The sequence below is a fragment of the Oncorhynchus nerka genome, linkage group LG20, assembly GCF_034236695.1.
Source record: "Oncorhynchus nerka isolate Pitt River linkage group LG20, Oner_Uvic_2.0, whole genome shotgun sequence".
In the NCBI taxonomy this organism is placed as follows: domain Eukaryota; kingdom Metazoa; phylum Chordata; class Actinopteri; order Salmoniformes; family Salmonidae; genus Oncorhynchus; species Oncorhynchus nerka.
In genome coordinates this window covers 26,586,043-26,607,784 of record NC_088415.1, presented here as the reverse complement: position 1 = coordinate 26,607,784, position 21,742 = coordinate 26,586,043, and the positions used below count along the sequence as shown (strand labels likewise).

General features: G+C 45.0%; 1 protein-coding gene across 5 annotated transcripts; it reads left to right on the top strand.

The window, feature by feature from the left end:
- Window positions 1-290: 290 nt before the first annotated feature.
- LOC115102168 (mRNA-decapping enzyme 1A-like) lies at window positions 291-21,069 on the top strand. Of its 5 annotated transcripts, none has more exons than XM_065005343.1 (10): window positions 291-453; window positions 7,104-7,144; window positions 7,423-7,550; window positions 15,429-15,475; window positions 15,621-15,727; window positions 15,916-16,045; window positions 16,344-16,460; window positions 16,613-17,185; window positions 17,429-17,665; window positions 17,960-21,069. In XM_065005343.1, exons 1-10 carry the CDS (start codon window positions 331-333, stop codon window positions 18,038-18,040), a joined length of 1,584 nt encoding a protein of 527 aa, XP_064861415.1. In that variant the 5' UTR covers window positions 291-330; the 3' UTR covers window positions 18,041-21,069. The 5 variants fall into 5 exon arrangements, with proteins under 5 accessions (XP_064861415.1, XP_029477663.1, XP_029477666.2 ...); XM_065005344.1 differs by lacking the exon at window positions 291-453 and adding an exon at window positions 1,448-1,708; XM_029621803.2 differs by lacking the exon at window positions 15,429-15,475 and having other exon boundaries at window positions 292-453; window positions 15,661-15,727.
- The last annotated feature ends 673 nt before the right edge of the window (window positions 21,070-21,742 follow it).

Below are 21,742 nucleotides of genomic sequence, written 5' to 3'. Positions count from 1 at the left end.
ATTTCGAAATTACACCTTGTGTATTCATTCTATTATTCCAACTCAACAGTAAATTGAGACCTCGACTGAAGGGGGGCCACGTGCCGCCAGTTTCCCATCCCTGGCCTACATGGATAGACAGGCCATAGCATAGCAAAATAGCAACTTCTAAAATTCATTGTAACCTTCTCGTGAACAAGCAATAATTATTCACTCCAAATTAATTATGAAACAAAAAGTGAGGCGGAACTATGAGGCATTCGGACCATGACTACCGACGTGCACCACCCGCGGACACTGGAAATGGAGTGTTCATAGAAATTGGTCCGTGTGGTAAGCATTGTATTCAAGATGGAGACCGCCAGTAAAATGAGCCTAGCAGCTCTACAACAACAAGATCCGTATATCAACAAACTTCTCGACGTTACCGGACAGGTAGCATTGTACACCTTTAATTCCAAAGCAAATGAATGGGTAAGCTCGCCAAAGGAGTCGCTGGTTTCTTCTGTTTATTGAAGGTAGTTAGCGCGATAGCAGCTACGTAACGTTAACTAGAGCGCTAACTTTACCATATCGGATTTAGTTTATCATTAGCAATCTAGTAAAGTAGCATACTAGTTAGCGAGCTATATCAAGCGTGTCCCTGTGGGATTGTGTAACAATCGTTTGCGAGTCATAAAATATAAATTAGTATGCGAGTCTTTTGTTGTAACGTTAGTTGGGTTACTAACTTCGCTACTTAACTAGCTAACACTTAGAAACTTAACTAGCTATCTGGGCTAGTTCGTTACGTCGTAGCATGCCACTTCAGCTAGTCATGTTGTACTAGCAACACTGACCAATAATATAAACGCAACAGGTAAAGAGTTGGTTTCATGAGCTGAAATAAAAGATAACCGAACAGTTCCATACGCACAAAAAGCTTATTTATCTCAAAATTTGTTTGCATCCCTGTTAGTGAGCATTTCTCTTTTGCCAAGATAATCCATCCACCTGACAGGGTTGAGATATCAACGAGCTGATTAAACAGCTTGATCATTACACATGGAGCTCCTACCAGAAGATAACTGACGTCATGATTTGACCTCATACTTTTCCGAGTTACCAGTTGTCTTGAAAGCACCATGTGATCATTGATCTCCTGAAGAAGCTATCCTTTTTCCTTTCTTTCTGTGCTCCCAGATGTTTGGATATACTGGTAAAGTTGCCAGGTTGTTATGTAATGTGACTGACTAGTTTTAGAACCGCCCCAGACAGAGCGGAGCACAATTGACCCAGCGTCGTCCGGGTTGCCCGTCATTGTATATAATAATTTCTTATTAACCTTTTATTTTTATGTATTTAACCTTTTTTTAACTAGGCAAGTCTAGTTAAAAAAAAGTTTAATAATACTTAAAAATTAAAAATAAAATGTATGAATATAAAATGCAGTCGCGGTGATCCGGAAGAAAAAAAAGTGCTCCGGTAATATGGTTCAGATCTGTGTAAAAATGGCTAGCTGGAGCTCGTCTGAGAGGCCGGCTGTGAATGCCCTCACCCGCTAGTACTAGGATCTGCTCGCTATAGTGTTACAAACGTTGGTGGCAACGATTTAAAAGGAGCCATTTTTATTTATTAATCTCGACTGGTAAATTAAGGCTCGCCTCCCATTCGGCTGCATAGGGTTGCACCCTTAGCCTGCCTACCGTTAACTATCAGCACGTCACCCACCACTTGACCACTTTGCAATGTGAGTTTGAGGCAGTAGAATAGTTTGAAACCTGAACGTTTTACTTTACTTCAAATAATGAGGCATGTCTTACCTTGCTTCAAATTAACCTTGTGAAAATCCAACCACAGAAACTTGGAGGCAATTCTTTTAAAAAGACTTCCTCATGCAATTAACCATCATTTCTCCCCTGTTCTATTGGTTTTCATATCAACTTACTCTCGTTGTCCAGAATCCAAAGGCACAATTCTAGTCATATTAGCAACCCAACATAGTTGTTGCTATTAGACTCCCCCTCTTTCTGAGTTTCTAACAGAGTGTTCATCTCTGTCACATATGGAACTGCTTGTATTAGGTGTGCTGTTTAGAACAGTTTTCCACAAATTGTATTTTGGCAGATGTTTGAATTTTTTTTATTTTTTTAGCTGCTTTGTTACAGGAGTTGCATGTTCAATAATAGGCTATAGCCTTTTGACTGTAAGATGATAGGACTGCTATTGTTGCATGTTTCCATTAAGGACTTAATGAAAAATGTCTGGTCCATGTATGCATGCATAGTATCAGAGATACTGGCTGCACTTGACATCTGCGTATCTGCAGGCTGATGCTCCATCCTAGGAGTGGTCAAAGAATCAACTGCTGCCTTGGACAGTCGGGGATCCCCATTGGGAGGACAGGGCGACCCCGCCACCAGAACGGGCCCCATGGCAGCGGCTGGCTGTGACTCCACGATTGGAGTGGGGGTCTCCTTAACAATGGCTAGTCAAAGCTCTTGCTGAGGGGGTGCAGACCTTGGTGTGCTGGTCTGTGCTCTCTGGAGTTGTCTTCATCTGATGGGGAGCTGGGCCTCTCTGGAGTTGTCTTCATCTGATGGGGAGCTGGGCCTCTCTGGAGTTGTCTTCATCTGATGGGGAGCTGGGCCTCTGGAGAGCAGAAGCGGACCTGGCGCTCCTGTGCCTATTGCCGGGAGGGCCTAGAGTACACCCTCCTGATCTCTTCCCTTTCATAGAGCAGCTCCTTGTAGTCCCTCTGCAGCTCCCAACTGGAGAGGGTGTGGTCACTCCATGGCCACTGAGGAAGCCTGGAGCAGGGCTTGAAATATCTTGGACGAGAGAGGGGTGTAAGCTCATTCTCGGGTGCGTGGCGGCTTTGTGTGTAGTTGTGGGCTGAGGTGGGGTACCTCAACATCTCAGCTATAGCAGGCCAGAATCCGGGAGATATGAAGGACCATGTAAAAATGTCTATTCTGAACTCGTCTGAGTTGTCAGCTTTGAATGCCCTCACCCGCTAGTACCGAATGCTGATTCACTAAGATCTGCCCACTATAGTGTTGTCCTATCAGAACTTCATGTTGAGGCCCATTAATATACACTTCGTCACCAACTTGTCAGCTCAGGGATTTGATCTAGCAACCTTTCGGTTACTGGCCCAACGCTCTAACCACTAGGCTGCCTGTCGCCAATCATTAAGATTCAGTTAGAGTACACTAAATAAATATACATGCAATACAACAATAAGCAGATAAGAAAACGGTCATAATATAAACATATCAATGAGTACAATAGTATAGCATCTACATGAAGAATATACAGCCAGAGAAGGAGAACTCTATAAACAGTAGAGTTAACATTAGCCGAGCACTAGCAAACAATACTAACTTCTTACTTGCAAACGTATCTACACAGTTACGCTGCACAATAAGGTAACCATAACTCACTACTATTGCACCCCCTATTAGCACAATAACATTCCCAACACTCAATTGCCAATGGACGAACAGCACTTCAGTAGAAAGGCAGCATGTGAATTCTGTCAGCATCAAACAGGTCTTCTTTCTAAAGACGGCAAAACACGCTTTAACATAAGGTGTGCAGGGTTGGAGCGTGTCCAAGTGCCCTGATTGGTTGGAATGAATGAGTGATTGATAGGTCTGAAAGCCAGTCCAATTGAAATATGGGATATGTTTCGACAAGGGCGTCAGACAACAACATTGACGAATACGCTGATTCGGTGAGCGAGTTCATTAGAACGTGCGTTGAAGATGTCGTTCCCATAGCAACGATTAAAACATTCCCAAACCAGAAACCGTGGATTGTGATGGCAGCATTCGCATGAAACTGAAAGCCCGAACCACTGCTTTTCATCAGGGCAAGGTGACCGGAAACATGACCGAATACAAACAGTGTAACTATTCCCCTCTGCAAGGCAATCAAACAAGCTAAGCGTCAGTATAGAGACAAAGTAGAATCTCAATTCAACGGCTCAGACACAAGAGGTATGTGGCAGGGTCTACAGTCAATCACGGATTACAAAAAGAAAACCAGCCCAGTCACGGACCAGGATGTCTTGCTCCCAGGCAGACTAAATAACTTTTTTGCCCGCTTTGAGGACAATACAGTGCCACTGACACGGCCCGCAACTAAAACATGCAGACTCTCCTTCACTGCAGCCGACGTGAGGAAAACATTTAAACGTGTCAACCCTCGCAAGGCTGCAGGCCCAGACGGCATCCCCAGCCGCGCCCTCAGATCATGCGCAGACCAGCTGGCTGGTGTGTTTACGGACATATTCAATCAATCCCTATCCCAGTCTGTTGTTCCCACATGCTTCAAGAGGGCCACCATTGTTCCTGTTCCCAAGAAAGCTAAGGTAATTGAGCTAAACGACTACCGCCCCGTAGCACTCACTTCCGTCATCATGAAGTGCTTTGAGAGACTAGTCAAGGACCATATCACCTCCACCCTACCTGACACCCTAGACCCACTCCAATTTGCTTACCGCCCAAATAGGTCCACAGACGATGCAATCTCAACCACACTGCACACTGCCCTAACCCATCTGGACAAGAGGAATACCTATGTGAGAATGCTGTTCATCGACTACAGCTCGGCATTCAACACCATAGTACCCTCCAAGCTCGTCATCAAGCTCGAGACCCTGGGTCTCGACCCTCACCTGTGCAACTGGGTACTGGACTTCCTGACGGGCCGCCCCCAGGTGGTGAGGGTAGGCAACAACATTTCCACCCCGCTGATCCTCAACACTGGGGCCCCACAAGGGTGCGTTCTGAGCCCTCTCCTGTACTCCCTGTTCACCCACAACTGCGTAGCCACGCACGCCTCCAACTCAATCATCAAGTTTGCGGACGACAGTGGTAGGCTTGATTACCAACAACGACGAGACGGCCCACAGGGAGGAGGTGAGGGCCCTCGGAGTGTGGTGTCAGGAAAATAACCTCACACTCAACGTCAACAAAACTAAAGAGATGATTGTGGACTTCAGGAAACAGCAGAGGGAACACCCCCCTATCCACATTGATGGGACAGTAGTGGAGAGGGTAGTAAGTTTTAAGTTCCTCGGCGTACACATCACAGACAAACTGAATTGGTCCACCCACACAGACAACATTGTGAAGAATGCGCAGCAGCGCCTCTTCAACCTCAGGATGCTGAAGAAATTCGGCTTGTCACCAAAAGCACTCACAAACTTCTACAGATGCACAATCGAGAGCATCCTGTCGGGCTGTATCACCGCCTGGTACGGCAACTGCTCCGCCCACAACCGTAAGGCTCTCCAGAGGGTAGTGAGGTCTGCACAACGCATCACCGGGGGCAAACTACCTGCCCTCCAGGACATCTACACCACCCGATGTCACAGGAAGGCCATAAAGATCATCAAGGACAACAACCACCCGAGCCACTGCCTGTTCACCCCGCTATCATCCAGAAGGCGAGGTCAGTACAGGTGCATTAAAGCTGGGACCGAGAGACTGAAAAACAGCTTCTATCTCAAGGCCATCAGACTGTTAAACAGCCACCACTAACATTGAGTGGCTGCTGCCAACACACTGACTCAACTCCAGCCACTTTAATAATGGGAATTGATGGGAAATGATGTAAAATATATCACTAGCCACTTTAAACAATGCTACCTAATATAATGTTTACATACCCTACATTATTAATCTCGTATGTATATGTATATACTGTACTCTATATCATCTACTGCATCTTTATGTAATACATGTATCACTAGCCACTTTAACTATGCCACTTTGTTTACATACTCATCTCATATGTATATACTGCACTCAATACCATCTACTGTATCTTGCCTATGCCGCTCTGTACCATCACTCATATATCTTTATGTACATATTCTTATCCCCTCACACTTGTGTCTATAAGGTAGTAGTTTTGGAATTGTTAGCTAGATTACTTGTTGGTTATTACTGCATTGTCGGAACTAGAAGCACAAGCATTTCGCTACACTCGCATTAACATCTGCTAACTAGGATAGGATAAAGTAATCCTTCTCACCCCCTTAAAAGATTTAGATGCACTATTGTAAAGTGGCTGTTCCACTGGATGTCTTAAGGTGAACGCACCAATTTGTAAGTCGCTCTGGATAAGAGCGTCTGCTAAATGACTTAAATGTAAATGTAAATGTGTATGTGACAAATCAAATTTGATTTGATTTGAAAGGAACAGTTTTTCTTAAGCTGGTTGAGCAACAATCAAGCCGTTTTCGCTGTAGTAATGGTGCAACCATGACACTATGGAATCTGCACTCGCTTTTTTCTCTAGGGCACTCTGAAACAACGGTACAGCAGAGCCTTATCAACATGACAACAATTATTATCTCAGAGGTTGTTATCCTAGTTGCACAGCAACATCTTTTAGAGCCTTGGGTACCACTAGTACTAACGCTGTAAACTAGCCAGCTAGACATCAGGGCCATGTTCAGAAGGCCACAACGGTGTGCAAAGTTTGATTCCACGGAAACTGCTGTTCTGAACAACCAGTTTGTGTGGTCTGAATTACAAACGGTCACAACCCAAGAGCAGGGGCGCGTTCCTCTGCCCAGGCGTTGCTGACGCCTGCCGGATCTTACAACGCCTGGATAGGTATTTAACGCATCAGCTAACCACGTATGTTATAGCAATCTGTCAGTCAATGACGTGGCGCGCAACCATTGGTTGATGCATGTAACGTCTGAGCAGGGGGACACGATCAATGATAGTGCCCAAAAGCCTGTTTTAGCATGGGCAGCGCCAATGAGGACTTTCACCTTATTGAAGTAATCAACTGGGTGGGACTTCTTATTGGTTAAGGAAGGATCACATAATTCCATCCAGGTCATCTGGAGGGATCAGCCAAAGCAATATACTCCTGAGCAAACATTCCATAATTGCATGTGGCAGGAAATCGCCAACCTTTTCTTTATACCTGTTCAAACATCACCTTCCTGGTGGCAGTTTGCACCCTTTCAGCTCATAGAACGTTTAATGAACTGAAAGCACCCAGACCAAATATCAACTAACTTTTGCATGTTGTGATTATTCTTCTTCTACCTGATGATCGATTCGTGTTCAGCAAGTTCAAGTTGTAATTTTTCTGCATTATTTCCATTTCAGGAAAAGACCGAAATTGAAGGCACCTTATTTGTTTATGCCAGGTAATTTATTTTTATGGTGACCTTTTTTGAAGGGGACACTGTTGCAACGATACTTAGCTAGCTAACTAGAGCCTAACCCCCTTCTTAACCTGTGGTGGTTGTCTCACCACCTGTCCTCATGTCTACGCTTCCCTAATTGAGCTCTTCCTCTCTCACCTCCACCCTCCCTGTTGCTCTTTTCAACGTTACCATTCTTTGCTTTTATTTTATTTTTTTTTGTGACAAACACATTTAGCCTAATAGTCTTTCTCCATTGCTCTCCAATAACCTGTCCACAGGTGTGCATCCCCTCATCATGGCTTCACCATCATGAATCGCCTGAGCACAGAGAATCTGGTGGAGCCCATCAACAAAGACCTTGAGTTTCAGCTCCAAGACCCCTTCCTGCTGTACAGGAATGCTAACTGTGAGTAGGCTATACCATAATAGTCCACTAGTCAGTCTGAGATTTCCACCCCATTGGCTGCTTTGCAATAACTTAAAGTAACTTTTCTTGTTACTGTTCATACCATGTAGCCTGCACTAGTGATGTGCAGGTTGACTCATAATCCGCAGTCCACGTGGTTATATAGTGTGGCTGGAGGGCGGGTGGGTGACAGGCGGGTTGAATAAAGAGAAACAATACCTTAAATCCGTACATTTATAATTATTGTGCAATTTATATAGGCTACATTGCGTTTATTTATTGTAAAGATTTTAGGCTATCTGGTATTACTGTAAAAACCTCAACTTTAGGGTTTAACTATACATGTGCCAAATAGCCTGCAAAGCCAATTGCCAAATAATGCTTTTGGGAAGGGCAGAAAAAATGTACGCAAAAAGGATATTGTCGAACTTGAATTCATTAAGACAAAATCTGTGAATGGAGAGTTGAAAATAAAGACAAGGGAGGGCCAGAAAAGTCATGTTTGGGAAAGATTAGGTGAAGTAGTAAAAGAGGATGTTAGCAGGCTATGTTATGTGTGATGATTGTGAGGCGCTATACAAATACAACAGTGACAAGACGGGACTTCAAATAGGCCTATGGCATGTCAAGGGAACTGTAGCCTACTGTTTAGATGAGTTAAAGGGAAACTGAAGTCTGGACATTGACTAACCAGAATAACCTACTGTTTTTTGGCAGTCCTCTGTTAATACTAGTCCCTTGCGAATCTACATCCCTGTGTTTTGAGAGAAATGTCTGAGTTTCACAGGTGTTGCTCACAGCTTGAGCAATAAAAACAAATAACTGATTCGATAAATTGAACGAAGTTCTGCGCATAGTTTACAGTGCATTCGGAAAGTATTCAGACCCCTTGACTCTTTCCACACTTTGTTACAATACAGACTTATTCTACAATTGATAAAATTTCCCCCCCCCTCATTAATCTACACACAATACCCCATAATGACAAGGCTAAACCAGGATTTTAGAATTTTGGCACACCTGTATTTGGGAATTTTCTCCCATTCTTCTCTGCAGATCCTCTCAAGCTCTGTCAGGTTGGTTGGGTAGCGTTAATGCACAGCTATTTTCAGATCTCGCCAGAGATGTTCGATCGGATTCAAGTCTGTGCTCTGGCTGGGCCACTCAAGGACATTCCAGAGACTTGTCTCGAAGCCAGTCCAGTGTTGTCTTGGCTGTGTGCTTAGGGTTGTTTTCCTGTTGGAAGGTGAACCTTCACCCCAGTCTGAGGACCTGAGTGCTCTGGAGCAGGTTTTCATCAAGGATCTCTCTGTACTTTTCTCCGTTCATATTTCCCTCGATCCTGACTGGTCTCCCAGTCCCTGCCGCTGAAAAACATCCCCAAAGCATGTTGCTGCCACCACCATGCTTTTTCCGTGGGGATGGTTCCAGGTTTCCTCTAGACGTGTCACTTGATATTCAGGCCAAAGATTTCAGTCTTGGTTTCATCAGACCAGAGAATCTTGTTTCTCATGGTCTGAGAGTCTTTAGGTGCCTTTTGGCAAACTCCAAGCGGGCTGTCATGTGCCTTTTACTGAGGAGTGGCTTCCCTCTGGCCACTCTACCATAAAGGTCTGATTGGTGGAGTGCTGCGGAGATTGTTGTCCTTCTGGAAGGTTCTCCCATCTCCACTGAGGAACTCTGGAGTTCTGTCAGAGTGACCATCAGGTTCTTGGTCACCTCCCTGACCAAGGCCCTTCTCCCTCGATTGCTCAGTTTGGCTATTTACTACATTGTAGTGTAATAGCGAAGACATCAAAACTATGAAATTACACACATGAAGTAACCAAAAAAGTGTTAAACAAAACAAAATATTTTTATTATTTGATATTCTTCAAATAGCCATCCTTTGCCTTAATGACAGCTTTGCATACTCTTGGCATTTTCTCAACCAACTTCATGAGGTTAACATCTGGAATGCATTTAAATGAACAGGTGTGCCTTCTTAAAAGTTATGATGAAACTGGCTCTCATGAGGACCGCCACAGGAAAGGAAGACCCAGAGTTACCTCTGCTGCAGAGGAAAAGTTCATTAGAGTTACCAGCCTCAGAAATTGCAGCCCAAATAAATGCTTCACAGAGTTCAAGTAACAGACACATCTCAACATCAACTGTTCAGAGGAGACTGTGTGAATCAGGGTCAAATCAAATTGAAATGCCGGCAAGAAACCACTACTAAAGGACACCAATAATAAGAAGAGACATGCTTGGGCCAAGAAACACGAGCAATGGACAATAGACTGGTGGAAATTTGACCTTTGGTCTGGAGTCCAAATTGGACATTTTTGGTTCCAACCGCTGTGTCTTTGTGAGACGCGTTGTGGGTGAACGGATGATCTCCACATGTGTATTTCCAACTGTAAATCATGGAGGAGGAGGTGTTATGGTGTGGGGGTGCTTTGCTGGTGACACTGTGATTTATTTAGAATTCAAGGCATTCCGCAGCGATACCCCATCCCATCTGGTTTGGGCTTAGTGGGACTATCATTTGTTTTTCAATAGGACAATGACCCAACACACCTCCAGGCTGTGTAAGGGCTATTTTACCAAGGAGAGTGATGGAGTCCTGCATCAGATAACCTGGCCTCCACAATCACCCGACCTCAACCAAATTGAGATGGTTTGGGATGAGTCAGACCGCAAGTGAAGGAAAAGCAGCCAGTGCTCAGCATATGTGGGAACTCCTTCAAGACTGTTGTAAAATAATTCCAGGTGAAGCTGATTGAGAGAATGCTAAGAGTGTCCAAAGCTGTCGTCAAGGCAAAGGGTGGCTACTTTGAAGAATCTCAAATTTAAAATATATTTCGATATGTTTAACCCTCTTTGGGGTACTACATGATTCCATATGTGTTATTTCATAGTTTTGAGGTCTTCACTATTATTCTACAATGTAGAAAATAGTAAAAATAAAGACCTTTGAATGAGTAGGTGTTCTAAAACTTTTGACCAGGTAGTGTATTTGATAAAGTGAACATCTGAGGCCTGTGCCCAATTTTTGGACAGGTGGTCATGGATTTTTTGTTGTTGCCCGATTTAGATATATTTCGTCTTATTATTTCTGACATTTTGGTAATCCATTTGTTAGTCAACTTGTCTATAATGAGATCTACATGTAGCTTCTCTTTTGTCATTATATGTCACCCAAGAAGACTAAATAAACCCTTACTGTAATAGAGCGATAGAATGAATGATTCAATACAGTTGACATCGGACTGGGGGAAAAATACAATAAAGCAACAACGACAAACAAACAAAAATAGTTCAAAATGTCCAAAAGAAAGCTGTGAAAACGACCAAACGTGTTTCTGATAAGATTTCAGTTCGGCTTCAATGCATATTTGATGTGGTTGAAACACTATGATCGGCTAGATGGTATCTAGCTGATCGTTGCATTCTCTCAAGATACAGAAATAAATCAATCATATTTCTCCACTCCTGTTCCCAAATCCACATTTAGTCTACATTTAGTAAATACATTGACTGCAAGAAATGCTATGTTATTCCAGATGCGCAATATTCAGAGATTCTGTTTTTGTGGAACTGCCCATAACTATATTTCCATTAAAAGAGCTGCGGGTGTACATCTTATGTATTACTAGGCTACATTTAGCATTGAATGTGCTATCTATGTAACTTTCCCCCAGATAAATAAGGAAGGTTGTCAAAGTTTTCTAAACACATTTTTGGAATTAAGTTGCAAAGCACAGCTTGCACACAAGCATTAAAAATCTGTCAGGCCTCCCGAGTGGCACATCTCCTCTGATAGGTCTCCTCCGCCCATGGCCTCACGCTAATGCGGTTCTACCCAGCACAGGAGCTCTGCATCGCAGTGCTAGAGGCGTCAATACAGATCCGGGTTCGAGACCCATGAGGCGGCACAGTGTCATCCGGGTTAGGGGAGGGTTTGCCCGGCCGGGATGTCCTTGTCCCATCACGCTCTATCGACTCCTGTGGCGGGCCGGGCGCATGCACGCTGACATGGTCGCCAGTTGTACGGTGTTTCCTCCAAAACGTTCGTGCAGCTGCCATCCGGGTTAAGTGAGCAGTGTGTCAAGAAGTAGTGCAGCTTGGCAGGGTCGTGTTTCGGGAGGACGCATGGGTCTCTACCTTCGCCTCTCCTGAGTCCGTACGGAGTTGCAGCGATGGGAAAAGACTGTAACCACCAATTGGCTATCACGAAATTGGGAATAAAGGGGGTATAAAGAACCCTCCCCCACAAAAAACTCCACAAAAACAAAAGCTGTGTGGAATTCAAGAGTACTTGAAAGCTTTCAGACCCTTTGACCATTGGGTTATGTATTTTACTGCAATCCCACCATACTATCTACTATTTAATTTTTCTGTTTAGTCCTATGGAAAAGAACACTACCCTGTCTGTGCAGCAGACACACACACATTAAACGCATGCAGACATACAGGAAAATAACATACATTTACACATGCCCCCTATAACATAATTCCACCACTTCAATCCCCTTCCAGGCTGACCCCTGCAAAGATATATATGCATACAAATTTACCAGACAGACATTGACACACACTACCCCTCCAGTCAGACTTGCCTCTGAATGCACTCAGCAGACAACATCCCAGGGTTCTCTGGAAGATGGCCTTCCCCTTGTGCCGGAGGTCATTCTGAGACTGATGGTGCGCAGTGAGCAGGAACATCTCCTCTGTTAGGTCTCCTCCGCCCATGGCCTCACGCTAACACGGTTCTACCCAGCATAGGAGCTCAGTCTGAGGGAAAATATATCTCTCAGGCCCAAGGGCCTCTATGGCCTGGAGCTGCCTGGAAACCACCTCATGGATGGGATGGATATAGCACGTCTGCTCTCCGCGGTAGTTCTGTAGGCGTCTGATCCAGTCACCCAGAGGAGCAGCATTATCTGGAACCCTGTGACTCCTCCTCAGTCCTCTAGTGCCTGCAGGCCCCTGGGGGGGAATGCAAGACTATCCTGGAAAGTGGCGTTCTTGGCTGTCTTTGAGACTTGTGAAGGGATGATGACTTATTCTGTTTACCATGATTCCAAGGTTTGTGTCCTGCCTTCCCTTAGTGGAGGGTTGTATCAGTGCTTCAACAGGTTAGTGAATGTGGCCTGTTTAGAGAGAGATACCTGTTTATACGTCCCAGGGATCCCCAGGTAGAGCACGAAACACTACTGTTGCTAGGTTACCAGCCTCTGAGGGAAACACTCCTGTCACACACTGTTTCTTCAGAAAGTCCTGTCTGGCTCAGTTGGTAAAGCATTGCAACACCAGGGTGGTGGATCATTGTTACTCTAACTTCCGCGACGCATATAAGGCCCTGCCCCGCCCCCCTTTCGGAAAAGCTGACCACGACTCCATTTTGCTGATCCCTGCCTACAGGCAGAAACTAAAACAAGAGGCTCCCACGCTGAGGTCTGTCCAACGCTGGTCAGACCAAGCTGACTCCACACTCCAAGACTGCTTCCATCACGTGGACTGGGACATGTTTCGTATTGCGTCAGATGGAAATATTGACGAATACGCTGATTCGGTGTGCGAGTTCATTAGAACGTGCGTCGAAGATGTCGTTCCCATAGCAACGATAAAAACATTCCCAAACCAGAAACCGTGGATTGATGGCAGCATTCGCGTGAAACTGAAAGCGCGAACCACTGCTTTTAATCAGGGCAAGGTGTCTGGTAATATGTCCGAATATAAACAATGCAGCTATTCCCTCCGCAAGGCTATTAAACAAGCTAAGCGTCAGGACAGAGACAAAGTGGAATCTCAATTCAATGGCTCAGACACAAGAGGCATGTGGCAGGGTCTACAGTCAATCACGGACTACAAGAAGAAACCCAGCCCAGTCACGGACCAGGATGTCTTGCTCCCAGGCAGACTAAATAACTTTTTGCCCGCTTTGAGGACAATACATTGCCACTGACACGGCCTGCAACGAAAACATGCGGTCTCTCCTTCACTGCAGCCGAGGTGAGTAAGACATTTAAACGTGTTAACCCTCGCAAGGCTGCAGGCCCAGACGGCATCCCCAGCCGCGCCCTCAGAGCATGCGCAGACCAGCTGGCCGGTGTGTTTACGGACATATTCAATCAATCCCTATACCAGTCTGCTGTTCCCACATGCTTCAAGAGGGCCACCATTGTTCCTGTTCCCAAGAAAGCTAAGGTAACTGAGCTAAACGACTACCGCCCCGTAGCACTCACTTCCGTCATCATGAAGTGCTTTGAGAGACTAGTCAAGGACCATATCACCTCCACCCTACCTGACACCCTAGACCCACTCCAATTTGCTTACCGCCCAAATAGGTCCACAGACGATGCAATCTCAACCACACTGCACACTGCCCTAACCCACCTGGACAAGAGGAATACCTATGTGAGAATGCTGTTCATCGACTACAGCTCGGCATTCAACACCATAGTACCCTCCAAGCTCGTCATCAAGCTCGAGACCCTGGGTCTCGACCCCGCCCTGTGCAACTGGGTTCTGACTTCCTGACGGGCCGCCCCCAGGTGGTGAGGGTAGGCAACAACATCTCCTCCCCGCTGATCCTCAACACGGGGGCCCCACAAGGGTGCGTTCTGAGCCCTCTCCTGTACTCCCTGTTCACCCACGACTGCGTGGCCATGCACGCTCCAACTCAATCATCAAGTTTGCGGACGACACAACAGTGGTAGGCTTGATTACCAACAACGACGAGACGGCCTACAGGGAGGAGGTGAGGGCCCTCGGAGTGTGGTGTCAGGAAAATAACCTCACACTCAACGTCAACAAAACTAAGGAGATGATTGTGGACTTCAGGAAACAGCAGAGGGAACACCCCCTATCCACATCGATGGATCAGTAGTGGAGAGGGTAGCAAGTTTTAAGTTCCTCGGCATACACATCACAGACAAACTGAATTGGTCCACTCACACTGACAGCGTCGTGAAGAAGGCGCAGCAGCGCCTCTTCAACCTCAGGAGGCTGAAGAAATTCGGCTTGTCACCAAAAGCACTCACAAACTTCTACAGATGCACAATCGAGAGCATCCTGGCGGGCTGTATCACCGCCTGGTACGGCAACTGCTCCGCCCTCAACCGTAAGGCTCTCCAGAGGGTAGTGAGGTCTGCACAACGCATCACCGGGGTAAACTACCTGCCCTCCAGGACACCTACACCACCCGATGTTACAGGAAGGCCATAAAGATCATCAAGGACATCAACCACCCGAACCACTGCCTGTTCACCCCGCTATCATCCAGAAGGCGAGGTCAGTACAGGTGCATCAAAGCTGGGACCGAGAGACTGAAAAACAGCTTCTATCTCAAGGCCATCAGACTGTTAAACAGCCACCACTAACATTGAGTGGCTGCTGCCAACACACTGTCATTGACACTGACCCAACTCCAGCCACTTTAATAATGGGAAATGATGTAAATATATCACTAGCCACTTTAAACAATGCTACCTTATATAATGTTACTTACCCTACATTATTCATCTCATATGCATATGTATATACTGTACTCTAGATCATCGACTGCATTCTTATGTCACTAGCCACTTTAACTATGCCACTTTGTTTACTTTGTCTACATACTCATCTCATATGTATATACTGTACTCGATACCATCTACTGTATGCTGCTCTGTACCATCACTCATTCATATATCCTTATGTACATATTCCTTATCCCCTTACACTGTGTATAAGACAGTAGTTTTGGAATTGTTAGTTAGATTACTTGTTGGTTATCACTGCATTGTCGGAACTAGAAGCACAAGCATTTCGCTACACTCGCATTAACATCTGCTAACCATGTGTATGTGACAAATAAAATTTGATTTGATTTGATTTCAATTCCCACAGCGGACCAGTTCGGGGAAAAAAGTATGAAAATGTCTGCATTCACGACTGTAAGTCGCTCTGGATAAGAGTGTCTGCTAAATGACAACATAATAAATAAAAAATAGTTGCTGAACTCTTTCTTCAACTAAAATATCCCTCTTCCTAAGGGATGCGGCTCCAGTGATCCCTTCTATCTCCCATTATCTCTTCTAGTCAGTCATATATCCCTCTCGTCTTGGTGTCCCTCCTACAGTGGGCATATACAGCATCTGGTTTTACGATAAGAAGGACTGCCAGCGCATCGCTCAGCTCATGGTGAAGTGAGTATGTCCCGGTGAAACACACAACCACTAACCCAGATAAGAAAACCATTATCACCCACACCACTGGGGGAGCCATTTATCACTTTACAGACATGAGATTGTGTTGTGTATTTGTGTTTTCCCACTGATTTGCTAGTGTGTTTATCTTCACTATGTGTTTCTTTTGGTGTGTCTCTGTCCTCCAGGATTGTGAAGCAGGAAACCTTGCAGGGCCACCGGGGCTCCCCAGAGAGGGCTGACGTCCCTGGGAGGACCAATGGCTGCTCCAATGACATCCTGGAGCTCCTCAGCAAGGCCAAGGATGAGTTCCACAGGGTGAGAGACGGGAGCAGTCTTCACATCGCCCAGGAAATCTGGCCACACACGGACACGTGACCACAGTCCCAAAAAAAACACACACACATAAGGGACAAGAGTGTTTCTCTTACTCAGTTAACCTCTGTCTTAGTTACTCTCTCTTGGTGTCACTCTCTTTCCTTAGATCTTAGTTCTGCTGCACAGTGTTTTTACTTTGTTTTTATTGCTGAGATTGCACACACTCCTCCCAGTTTCCATTCGTCTGAACACACTAGTAGGAATGTCAAAGTAATAAATATGTCTGTGTGTTAACTAGACTCAGGCGGGGGAAACAGAGATGTCCGTTACTGCTGAGCAGAGGGTGAACACCGAGACGCTGAAATCAGCCGGTGACACTACAGCGCACGCTCACAGCGCCTCACAGCCAGAACAGGTACGTACCACTCTAGTTGAAATGACTGCACTATCTGATAACACGCTGCCTGTAACAAGTGTTCTCTCACATGACTGAAATGACTGTTACATGTCATTGAATGTTTACTGTATAAGTATGTTTCATATTGACTGTGGTAACTGTATTTGCAGAGCTCCCACTCTGGCCAGAGGCAGATCACTGTGGAGGAGCTGTTTGGCAGTTCTCTACCGAAGGAGGCCAGCCTGCTGCCAGCCATGCCCACCCAGAGTTCCACAGACCCTGCTGCCACGGCCCCCGTCAGCTTCCTCCAGGCCCAGAGCTATGCTCCGCCCATCCCTTTCCAGCCCTTACTGACACCTCGCCTCACAGCAGACCCAGGGGGAAACAACCGGCACCTCACCCCTGGTCTGATCTCCCTGATGGAGGCCAGAGGGAGCCCTGGCCCAGGCTACACCCTCTACCCTGTGTTCCCCGGTGGACCTTCAGGGGACCCCCAACCCCAGCACTCTGTGTCCCCACTGTTGGTGACGCCATCTGGGGTTGAGGCTTGCGGTCCTCCACCTGGCCCTCTGTCGGCCTACCTGGGGAAGGAACCGGCCTACCTGAAACCCAGCCGCTCTGATCTCCACAAACCCGCCCTCACACCTAGCGTCTTGCCCAGCCCGCTGGCCACACCCCAGAGCTTCAGAGAGCCAATCACCAAGCCCGCTGCCCTCGGCAACATGCCCACAGGCCGTGTGCAGGTAACCAGCTGTTCTTTTTTTGTGTTATTTTTTTTTGTGGGATGTGTAATCTGTCATGTCTGAAGGACTCCCTTCTTTCTCAGCTGCAGAGTAAAGAAATTGATGTGTTCGCTCAATCTCAGAAACTGTCAAAAACCCAGCCAGTTAGTATGATTTTGTTATCACGATATAGATGGCTTTGATAGTTAAAATGAAATCTTACTATGTCATCTTCCTGCCCTCTCTTTCTCTCGACCATCCAAGGCTGTCCCTGTGAAGGCGGGTCTTGTGGTACCGGGGGCGGGCACTTCACTTACGGGGGCAAAGCACTCCATTCTGCTCTCACCAAGCGCCTTTCAGCATTCTGTTGCCAAGACAACGGAAATGCAGAGGAAAGCTGCCCCTCCCTCGACTCCGCCCGCAGCCACAGGGGTGGTGGAGCTCCCCCAACCCTCCTACAACAGGATCCAGTTACAAGACACACTCATCCACCTCATCAAGGTAGCGAGAGAGCTGAAGCCTTTTCACCCCAGACTCTAGCCTTGTGTTTGAAGTCTTCGTCAAGTTCAGGGTTTATACTGCAGACTTCAACTTGCTGTTGTTGGCATTTATAAAATGCTCATGACCAGGTTATGAAGTCCTTCTGTATGTACCCTTCAAATTAAATGTTACCCAAACATATTACTTAAGAGATCTGCAATGAACTGAAGAAGTTGTGTGAAGTCTGGAAACTTGTTTGCTACTGTTATGCAAGATTACTGGAAGATAACTCCTCTCTCTCCTGTGTCTGTGTAGAATGACCCAGTGTTTCTCAGTGCCATCCACGAGGCCTACCTCCACAGTCTCTCTAAGGACCTGAGCCACGTCAAGCTATAGCCTCATTCTAAACCTGAGGCTGGGCCTGGACACGCCTGGACAGGGGCACCAGCCAACCTAACCTACAGGTACTGGACCACTGGGGGCTACTGCTGGCCATGTGCAGAGGCACAAACACTCCTAACTTGAGGCACAAACTGGCTCTGTACCTCTGGAGCAGCTATGTGACTGCAGGAGGAGGACGGGACTCGAATGTAGGAGGCTCATATCATTGTTCTCCTACCCTGTGTGGAGGAGAAGGTGAATGGGGACATGTTACAGTCACAGTAGTGTCAAATCAAGTACGCACTCTAGTAAGACATATTGTTGATGAGAAATAAACCCCTGGGGAAGGAGGATGATAATAAGGGTAAACCGTAAACCCTCATATGTCTTGGGAAAGAGCCTCCGGCCCTCTATGGTGAGGTCAGTGCTTAGGGACTTGCTGTGCAAGCCAAAATTCATTCAACTCCAGGTCCACTTCCTTGTTCTTCCTCAGTACAGCTGGGATTCTACACACATGCTCCCTCTCGTACCCCCTCTCTCTCTTTCTCAATCTCTCGTGATCCTTCTTTCTGTCATTCCCTCACCCCATTCATGACCACCAGCCTCTGTCGCTATGCCTGTTAAGGGATGTGTGCAATAGATTGCAATGCCTTTTGGGAGATTATAGTTTTTTTTTTATATAACTAGGCTTAAGTGTGTTTTTTCCCAAGGGTTTAGACAGAGAATTGTTGTATTCATTTAGGCCCTATTACATGGGGTAAGGCAGTAAAAGCTACTGCAAGACTGTACCTGAGCTAACAGCAATCATCAAAAGGATAATCTTGTTTAATAAGGTTGATGTCCACGCCCCCGTGGAAATCCAATTGGCATAATGAATTTTTTTTAAACATAAAAATCAGTCAGCTTAAGCTAGAGAGCCACTGCATTGGCCTATATCACGCTTCCACCACTGGTGAATGGTGACAGAGCTAGAGCGGTGTTTGTCAGATCATGAACATCCCGAAAATCGGTCTTCTCACAAAATGGTCTGCAGTGTCTGAACAGTGACCCCTCTATGGAAGGATTGATACTCTCACCAACACCATAGTGTTCTCCGTTTTGCCCTACACCTGCCACACGTCAGGAGACTTGTCTGAAGTCGGTACAGACGATCTGCCAACTTCTGTCTGTAGCGTCTCAACTGTTTGGCTACACACTAATATGACCCCTCTGTGGAAAGGTGAGACTGTCACGAACATGTACAGTACCAATCAAATATTGACACACCTACTCATTCAAGGGTTTTTCTTTATTTTGACTATTTTCTGCATTGTAGAATAATAGTAAAGACATCAAAACTATGAAATAACACATATGGAATCATGTAGTAACCAAAAGTGTTAAACAAATCAAAATATATTTTATATTTGAGTTTCTTCAAAGTAGCCACCCTTTTCCTTGATGACAGCTTTGCACACTCTTGGCATTCTCTTTACCAGCTTCACCTGGTCATATTAGTGTGAATGGAAATATATATGGAGACCAAATATATGGGGTTAAATAAGATTGTTTATATCTGAGAGATGTAAGAAATAACTTCCTTTTGATATTTTTGGGGCCTATCTGTTCTGTGTCGTGAATCTGTTATTCAATGTGTTTGTATGGGCTAATAGCAGTAAGACCCCCAAAAATGTTCATCATGTTTGATACTTCAAGGGGTCTTAAAATTCTAAATAAAATGGCTAAATTATTATTGGTATGACCTTCTTAAAACAATTCCATATAACTTAGTAGATCCCCCTCCCCCAGCTTAGCGACCTGTTTATTAGACACGGTATATTCTCTCACTTTCTCTGTTCTCCACTCTGCAACCAACGGCTGAAAGGGACTAGTATGTCATGACAGGTTGAGTCAATGTGTATATCTTTGATCTTGTAGGTCAGTCAGTCAGTTTTGAATGTTTTTGATAACGCCATCCTCCCCTCTTACACATATCTGACCATGTGCCACACTGCCAATCTACACTGAGTGTACATAACACTAAGGACAGCTTCCTAATATTGAGTTGCACCCCCCCACCCCTCCCTTTTGCCCTCAGAACAGCATAAATTAGTCGGGGCATGGAAAGCGTTCCACAGGGATGCTAGCCCATGTTGACTCCAGTACTTCCTCAGTACTATGTCAAGTTGGCTGGATCCCCTTTGGGTGGTGGACCATTCTGGATACAGATGGGAAATTGTTGTGTGTGAAAAACACAGCAGCGTTGCAGTTCTTGACAGAAACCGGTGTGACTGGCACCTACTACCATTCCCGGCTCTTAAATCTTTTGTCTTGCCCATTCAGGTAAAGTGTATGGAGTAAAAAGTACATTATTATCTTTAGGAATTTAGTAAAGTAAAAGTAGAAATTGTCAAAAAATATATATGGTAAGGTACAGATACCAAAAAAAGTACTTTAAAGTATTTTTACTTAAGTACTTTACACCACTGATGGAAGAGCAGGTGTCAATATTTTGTGCACTCGGTGCATGTTCACATGATTTGATCACGCACAGTATGTATTTCAGTTTGGCTGCACTCAATCACACATTTCATTTCGATTGACAGACGTAAAGAATGGTGGTGTTTAGCTATAGACAACGGAGGAAATTGAGAACCTCATCTAAACAAATAACTGATCAACACATTGTTGTCAAAGGAATTTTAGTTTTTGACCTCGTCTCTTGATTTCTTTCAGTCAGAAAGTATATGTAAGTTTCTTCGTAGTGTAAGAAGAGAACCTCTTACTTCATGCACATTGTTTTCATGTAACACCCCAGTCAGTAAAAAGCAGTTCATGAGTAGTTTGTGACTCAATTTGGTTCCTCAATAATATATTTTTCTTCTTCTATAACACCGTTTTATTGGCTCAATGATGCATGTTGTTTGATAGGTGTGTTTTCAGACCCGATATCAAAGTTTAATCCCCTGTGTACATATTATTTAGTCACAGGCTCAATACTGGAGGAGAGAATAGATGAGGCCCAGAGATAAAAAAATAAATAAAAAATGTCTAAGATTATTTTACACTGTGTTAAAGTATGCCTCTTATTTGTCCGTGTCAGTTTAATGAGTTAACTTGTCTAATGAACCATGTCATTTTTTTACGGGTTTTTTCTGTCACTGTGCTTTTGTTTATTATAAATATTTTGTGATATTAAAGATTAAGTGAAGTTTTCTCTCAAACAATTTCAATTTCTTGCTGAAATGAGTTACTTTTCTTAAATTATTTTCTGTTTTGGCTATTGCAGTCATTACACCCAGCAATGTCAAACTGAAAGGCAAACGCTATTACACCAGGGGTGCATTTCAGTATTCCAAGGTGGTTTCTTCTCCTCGTTCCCTCTCCATCCGCTGTAATCTAACCAGTTTTTCATGTCAGTGAGAATGAAGGAAAGGAAATGAGAAGAAACCACCTTGGACTATTGAGATGCACCCCTGGTGTCATAGCATTTGGAGGTGGAGACAAGGAGAGGTGGCCATTTTGGATGATTGAGATGCAGTTCAAGGCATATCTTGAATAAGCCAATAGAGGGCAGCAAGGTTACTTTATTTTGTTTTTCTTCAGAAAATTACTTTTCTACCTCAATGTCTGTCCCAGTCGCCAGATGCCAGTGTTCTTTACTGCGCTATTCCCAATACGCCCCATTCTTCCAGCCTTTGTTTTATACTGTATAGTAGTGGCCACATTTTCAATCAG

Excerpts from the sequence above, each read along its gene's own strand:
- LOC115102168 (XM_065005343.1), top strand. The coding sequence starts at position 331 with ATGGAGACCGCCAGTAAAATGAGCCTAGCAGCTCTACAACAACAAGAT. Across the intron at positions 7,551-15,428 it reads GCTGTACAGGAATGCTAACT|CGGACCAGTTCGGGGAAAAA; the intron begins GTGAGTAGGCTA and ends CAATTCCCACAG. Across the intron at positions 15,476-15,620 it reads AAATGTCTGCATTCACGACT|TCAGTCATATATCCCTCTCG; the intron begins GTAAGTCGCTCT and ends TATCTCTTCTAG.